The sequence below is a fragment of the Vicia villosa genome, unplaced genomic scaffold (assembly GCF_029867415.1).
Source record: "Vicia villosa cultivar HV-30 ecotype Madison, WI unplaced genomic scaffold, Vvil1.0 ctg.000032F_1_1_3, whole genome shotgun sequence".
In the NCBI taxonomy this organism is placed as follows: domain Eukaryota; kingdom Viridiplantae; phylum Streptophyta; class Magnoliopsida; order Fabales; family Fabaceae; genus Vicia; species Vicia villosa.
Genome location: NW_026704967.1, coordinates 1,246,626 through 1,254,532, shown reverse-complemented (window position 1 = coordinate 1,254,532; position 7,907 = coordinate 1,246,626). Strand labels below are relative to the sequence as shown.

At 35.4% G+C, this 7,907-nt stretch overlaps 1 protein-coding gene across 1 annotated transcript; it reads left to right on the top strand.

Moving 5' to 3' along the window:
- The first annotated feature begins 4,336 nt into the window (after nt 1–4,336).
- Nucleotides 4,337–7,907, top strand: LOC131622553 (uncharacterized). The gene is made up of 4 exons (XM_058893589.1): nt 4,337–4,650; nt 6,634–7,125; nt 7,287–7,427; nt 7,558–7,907. The coding sequence occupies exons 1-4, from the start codon at nt 4,540–4,542 to the stop codon at nt 7,645–7,647; spliced, it is 834 nt and encodes a 277-aa protein (XP_058749572.1). The 5' UTR covers nt 4,337–4,539; the 3' UTR covers nt 7,648–7,907.

The following is a 7,907-nucleotide window of genomic DNA, read 5'->3' as shown; positions in this document are numbered from 1 at the left end:
GTTCTTCTAATGTGTTGAACTAGGATAGTTCAATATTGTGTTCAGACTAGTTCTCTCGTGCTTCCAGTAAAGGTGTGTTTTCCTCTTGAGGGGGAGATTTGTCTCTCTGTGATGAGAATTGGTTTTGTATTTCAGGGGGAGAGTCCTTCATCTTAATCCTCACATACAAAGTTTACATATTTAGCATGTAGATTGTGTTTGTGTAACTGCTTTATCTTTGATATATTTTTGTGCAGTTTGCTCTGTGGCTTTATTCTTCTGCCTGTAAGTCCGGTCTTTGGTTGTTTTAGCCAAAATTTGTCAAAGGGGGGCGATTGTTAGTACCATGATTTTAGGATTGACACAATTTTGCTAAAACATGGTTTACTGCAAAGATGTTATAGAAGATGTTCTAACATGTTGCTCAGGAAAGATGTTCTGACAAATGTTGTGACATGTTATACCATAGTATTAGCACAGACTGTTTTAAATCTTGATAGATTTAATCTGATTCTGTGATATTTCTTTTGGATATATCTCAGTATATTTCGCAGGTCAAGAAGATTTAATTTAGAACAAGTTTTGTATCTCCAGTTGTATACAAGTTGCCAAAATTTGATGTTAAGAAAATTTAGGAAATTTGATATTTGTGTTCCAATATTTTAGGAGATTTTTCTGCACTTTTGGTGCATCACTCATCTTGTGGATCAAGAAATATTTGGCTACAGAATTCGAAGCCCATGGACTATAGAGGTGTATTTAAAGAGAAGATCTGACCTAATGAAATTTGAACTTTTCATAATTTGTAAATTAGGGGAAGCTTATAGTTGCAGGTTTGGGAGCCTCTTGTGTAGTTGTGAGTCACCCTTGTATCTTTTGATACTTGTGGTAAAAGAAATGTCTCACTCAGAAGCCTTTAGGTAATGAGTTAAGTGTTGTTCTCACTCTTGAAGCTTTTAAGCAAAAGGGTTGAGTTTTTGTATTGGAAATGTGATCTTCTTATTGAGTTGTTTCTTGATGCAGTCACTGAGATTGAGATTGTTAGATATCATTATGGTGATTTAGAAAGTGGATGGCAATTTCCCATATCTAGATGTCGATTTCTAGTTAGAAGTTGCACTGAGTAGTGATTATGCGAGAAGTTGTAAACTGAAACTATTTAGGCTTTGAACTAATACTTATAATAGTGGATTTCCTTCATGGCTTAGTATCCCCCATAGTAAGTGATGTTGCACCGAACTGGGTTAACAATTCCCTGTGTTATTTATCATTCTGCAATTTTTATTTTAGTATCAAATACAACTTGATGAATTTGTTCAGTTTGAAGACATATGTCGTAACATCAACCTTGACATTGTTCTGATGTAAGGACATCAGTATTAACATGTTTTTCTGTACCAGAAATTCCAGTTACCAAAACTTAGGGATTTTTTAGGTTACTATTGTAACTTTTAGGCCTTTCATCCTTAAATTTTTTCTCAAACTCATTTGACCGACGCCAGGGTCTATAGGGAGTCTCAGTGTTCGGGTCCAGGATTTTCTGGTTATCCAAAGGCATAATTCTTTGTTGTGCCCATTTATTCCACAGTTGAAACAAAAAATAGGTAGCTTTTTGTACCAAAAATCGATTTAGTTTTGCCCTATTTAGTACTGCCAATATGCATGCCGGGTCTGAGAGGTTGTGATGAGTCAATCTCCACTTTCACCTTTATGATTGTTTCCTTGTTAGGATAGAGGTACATCTTTGATTCTTGGACAAATCCTAGTTTAAAGCCTATCTTTTCCCCCATTTGTTTCATTTTGATTATATGAGGGATACCCTAAATCGGAATCCATATATGGACTTTGTAGAAAGGATTTTAGTATTTGCAAAATTAGGATCCCACGACTTAAGGGATAGCCAAATGTTTTGAAATATCCAGGGGTTCCCTTTCAACAATCTCTTGACATCCATAGGATTTTCCATATATATTATTGTTAGGGATGAATTTATGGTATTTTCATGGGTTATTATAACTAAGTTATGCTCTAAACTTAAGCAAAATGTGATAGTGTCATGGGTTTTTCAGTGAGAATTGGACTGCATAAGTATAGTTCATGTTGTGAAGCAAATCGAATCACTTTGGGTACTATTGATGCAGGTTTGGAGCTGAAAAGTAGCCTTACAAGAGCGTGAAGAGGAAAGGAAGCTGGAAGAATCAAAAGAAAAGCAAAAAGGAGAATTTCTAGTAAGGTCGCGCCGCGAGGGATGCAAGCGCGCCGCGCCAAACCCACTGTTTTTGGCCGCACGGCGGAGACGGCGTATCCAGCCCAACTCTTATAAATAGAAGCCCTAGCTGCCAATTAAGGGTGCAATTTTTTGTGAACGAAATTGGGAGAGAAATTCGATTCTGAAGGAGAGGGCAACAATTGAAGGTGGATTCTACATCAATTGAAGATATTCTCTTAATCATGATGAATACCTCAATCAAACCTTGTGTGTTCTTCATATCCATGGAGAGCTAATCCTCTTGTGTTGAGTTTAAGGTAGTAGTTAACCTATGATCATGCAATACCATTGATTAATTCTTGTGAACAATTGTTTCAGTTTATTATCAATAAGAAACCTTGTTTTTATATTAAATTATTATTGAATCTTTGATCGAAAGAAAAAGTTCAAACTTTTGCCCTAGGTTACTATATTGATTCAGTCATAATTTGCAGAGATGAAATTGTGAATGAGTTTTCATAATTATCGTGCTTTATTACTCTTATCGATATTGATATTCTGAGAGATCGAATCTCATAACGGTAAAAGGTTATCTAACTTGATCTGCAGACATGAGATCAAGTTTGAGGATAAGTGAAGATAATAATTCAAACGATGGTTCACTTACGATTTAATTAATAAATTGCATAGGAATAGGTTGATGAACCCTAAAGGTCAACATATCTCCTTTATTGTTAACTAATTTTTAGCATTATTGTTTTAATCATTATTTATGTTTAAGAGTCAATTTAGGACAATACAACAAAACCACCTATTTTTACTCACTCAAAATAATCAAATTGAAGAAAGGCAGTGATATTAAACCAATCCCTGTGGATACGATATATAGAAAATATTTACCCAAAAATACTTTCAACAATTATGTACCTTGTCTTTAGCTCATCAATCTTTAGGCCTTCCGAATCACACCAGATGCTAGATAATCCTGTGAAAAGGGAGTTCTTATGGATAGCCTTTCTTGAAAGAAATTTCCTTATTATGGCATTTGTATTTTCTTTAAAATCTTCTTGGATGGCATTGTCATCCCAGAAACATAACTCAGGGTCCTCATCTTCCTCTTGGACATAATTTGACTCTCTAGCATTTTAGTTATGATTTTTGGTATTTGCACGGTGGGAGGAATGTGACCATTGACCAAATCACCAACTGGTATTGGTCGTTTTTCAACAAATATAACAGTTTTCAACCATGAAAAATAATCGAGAAAAGCAAGAAAACGAAAGAAAGATAGAAAACAAAAGGAAAACAAGCAAGAAAAGGAAAAAAAATTAAAACAAGGCAAACTGAACGTAACACCTGAAGTAGGAAAAAAGCGCGAAGAGAGGACACAAGGAAGAAAACAAAGACAAAGGAGACAACGAAACGCTGAGAATGGGAGAAAAAATAGAGGATAACAAAGCCACCTAAAAGAAACAACATGCACCACCTAGAAGCAAGGAATACAAGCTACTCACTCAAGCCTATGAGCATATGAGGAGGAGGAAAACACAGGTCTCACAAACGGGAAGTAGCAGTGAGAGTTAGAGGAAAAGAGACAGAAAACAAATACAATAGACAAGAGGGATCACCAGAGATCAAAAAGATCTCAGGAGCGAATATTGGAAAAAATTTGAACACATCATTCGACTCAAATTATCATTATATCTTACTTTTTCACATGAAATCAATTTTCTTTTATCTTCTAAGAAAAAACGTGTTTGTAATATATTTTTAAAAAGTAGTATAAACACTACCACTTAAATTGATTAATTAAACTTAATGTATAAATCTTTTAATTTTTTTAATTTCATAGTAAAAATGATAATAATTACAAAAACTCAAAACATCAACTTTAAACTTAGAGTATTTGTCACTTGAACTATGTCTTAAGGGCTAAGCATTTTGATTTATATCCAATAATTTTGAGACTAATTATAGAACAACAATGAAAATTAAGATTTATGCTTTCACATAGTTCTGAACTCCTGGTGGTCCTACCCTGCCGTGACCTATAGTACTGACTGCCACCATCATTCCACTCATATTTACCATATTCAATTCATCTATCTCCACAATTTGCAATTATAATAATACACCAAAACCTTTCGATATTTTCATTATAAAGTTCTTGACAACAACATTGTTGTGTCGTCAGTTTCCTACTTTGTCCTCATGTTACATATGTTACATCACTCTTCCAAACTCCTCTTTGGAACATAACATCCCAAGTTTATTCCCTATTTACTCACCATTTTGCCTTTTTCTTTGTGTCTGTGTTTTTCTCTTTACTAGAGTGTTTTTGTGTTGCAAAAATGTATAGAGAGAATGGTCTTCTTTTCCCATGGCCATATCTAAACAATTTCTCTCAAGAGCTTCATCAACTTGAAGAGTACTGCAAAACTCAGAAGTTCAATGCTTCAATGGTACCTTCTTGTTTCTATATCTTTGCATTTGTTTGATGGGTTTTTCTTTATATTCAATAAATTTTGAAACTTTATTGTTGGGTCTTGCTGTTTTCTAGTTTTTAGTTCCTTGTTTGATTGATTGATGATATAAGATCAAGCTCAAGAAGCAAAACTAATTAGACTGTTTTGAATGTTTTTCTGATAGTATGGATTTGTGTTCATGTGTTAGATCTGAAAAAGCATGAGAATTGGAAAGAAAAATGAGCATAAAAGGGAAATATTCCTTTGAATTGTTTATGAGTTTGTAATAGTGTGAAGTGTGAATTCTCAGTGGGATTTGTCTTTTTCATTTGTGCTGCACTAAAGGAGATTAAAAGAGGAAAAGGCTTTTGATTCTCTTGCCTTGTTTAAAATAAGGACATATATAAAATAAAAAAGGGTTTGTTAATGCTTTACTCAATCATTTCTTTATGGTATTGTCTAGGGGTGGCAAAACGGGCCCGGCCCGTTGGGCATGCCCGTTTTACCCGCACTTTAGTGCGGGGCGGGCCAAGGTTTTAGGCCCTCACCCTCTAATGTGACCGCCCCGCCCCGCCCCGTTTTCAACGCGGGCTTTTGCGGGCATGTGCATTTTCATAAATTTTTATGTTTTTAGGCTTAAAAGGTGCAATGCCCGCGGGCTTTGCCCGCCCCGCCCTCACTTTTTTGCGGGGCGGGGCTAGGTTTTAGGCCCGCATCTTCAACTATGCCCGCCCCGCCCCGCCCCGTTTATTTGCGGGCTTTTGCGGGGCGGGCTAAACGGGCGCGGGCATGCCCGTTTGCCACCCCTAGTATTGTCGGCACTAAATATAGACAGTTGTAGAAAGGTTGTTTCTATTTCTGCTCCTGTTAGATTAATTAATGATAAAAAGTGATTATTGAGAATTTCAAATGATGTTTTTTTAGGCTAGGAAGTTAGTGCCTTGACTAATCCACCTTCTTATTTTGGACATGGAAGAGTATTCACCTTGAGTGTAGGAATTTAGAATGATGCTACTTGTAGCACAAACTTAAATTATTGACATGGTTAGGATTTTAAGCCTTTTCAGCTTAAATATTTTGATATGGTTATATTTATTCTTCAATAAAAGATGCTTATAATCTAGGTTGCTTTTTTTTTTTAATGGAATAGGGGTAAGTATTATTAAGGATGATAACATCCTTATGCGTTAGGATGTCTGAGAGTACTACGATCAGAAAAGATCTTTTTCGTTGCTGGCGTAGTCAAAATTGAGCTTTTTAAAACAAGATCGTCAAGAAAACAAGTCCATTTGACAGTTTTTCATGTTTTTGAGTGTTCTTAGTAAAGAAAATAGTCATCCAATTTTTAATGCTTATTGAAGATTCAGTTGAGTATGTATTGAACTATTGGTAAGCATTTCTCAGGACATTTTACCAACATGCTTTTCCTGTCGCCTCACTATCACACATAGATTCTCTCTTTCTCTCCTTCCCACTTGTTTTTCTTTTTCTTATCTTTATATAACAGTTGAGAAACAGTGTCTGCATCTGGAATCTTTTGCCTATTCTTAAGAAATTTATTATCCGGTCAGCTTCTTTATGAACCACTTTACTTGATGGAATCATGCAAATATCATCATCAATTTGTTGGCATCGTTTATGTCAGGATTCAGCAATCCCATCTAAGAGCCACTTCTTAGCATTAAAGTTAAACATGTTGATAGAATTTGTGAGCAGGTTTATGTATATCTCAACCCGGTTACGAGCGTTGATTGCTCGCAAATCAGATCGCTATAATTAACTATTGGATATAAACTAACATAAACTGTGTCGTTGTACATCTTTTAGTTTTACTATTGGTTTTACTAACATAGTGTTGCTTATGCCTTTGTGAGAAGTGATTATGGAACATCTTTTTCTGCTTTTTATATTCTAAAGCTAACATTTTTTTATTACATCATTTAATTACTTTTTTTGTTGATGGATATGTCTTTAATGCAGAGTGACATTGTTCAGTTTTCTGCAATGTCTGAGTATGATTTTGCAGCTGAAGGAGATTTGTTCAAAGCTCCTGAACCAATTATTGAAGAGTCAGACATTGATCCGGATCTCATGACAGCAGCCATCTCAATGATATCTTGTGACGAAGATATAAAATCCACAGATATTTCTATTCTTCAAAATGAACAGCTTCTCAGCGATGTATTCTACGAATGTAAGAAGGATCTATTTGAAAAGACAGCGATGGAGTCACCACTGTCTGAGATTCTGGAAATTAAAATTCCACTACTAAACATCGATGAGAATGCAGTTCAAGAAAACAAGCCACTTCCTGATATGCCATTATTACCGAAGAGCGTTAGCTCAGGGAGTTTAAGTTCGATGGATTGGATTCATGGATCTGCAATGAAACCTGCTTTCCTTGGTGTCCCGGGAATAGATTTTGACGCGGTTTATGGTATGCGGAGATCATTTAGTGAAGGAGATATAAAGGTATAACAATTTAACTGGTCGTATTATTATGCTTATCATAAATTTAGTCAAATCGCCATGATGAAGTTAAGCAACTTCTATGTATAATTAGCATTGCAATGCATTTTTGCTCTGGTGAATAAACCTGCGAAAATGTAGTGATATTCCTGAAATTGTGGCAGACTCTTGGCAACGGTAATAATATAAGCACAGTCCAATCTTCCCGAGAGAGGCCCTTTCTTTGCAACAGCGAGGAGCGCTTACAAAAGCACTCCCGATACAGGAACAAGAAGACGAAGAGGAATTTTGGGAGGAAAATCAAGGTGACTAAGTTTACAATTTTCCAATATGTGACATGAATAGAGAAAAGCCTTGAAAATTGTTTGGATGGTTAAATGTTTATGCAAATAAGTTATTTTTGATGGTATTTTGATTGTTTGGGTTGGTTTTCAGTATGCTTGTAGGAAAGCTCTAGCTGACAGTCAACCAAGAATCCGTGGAAGATTTGCAAAGAATGAAGAATGTGAGGCAAAAAGGGAATGATGTGATCAAGATATTGAATGAAGAGTTGAGCATAATGTGATTGGAAATGGAAATATGTGTGTATAGACTTGGTGGAGGAGTTGTATAAGTTGAACAAATAAAGTAGATGTTAAATTTGTTAGGTAGTTCATATCTTCTAGGTCTAGATATGTAAATAGGTTTGTTGAATAAGAGATGGGGGCAAAAAGGTGCTCTCATCCCATCACATGTATATATATGATCAGTGATCAAAATGAATCAATGTGTGTGAAATTACGATA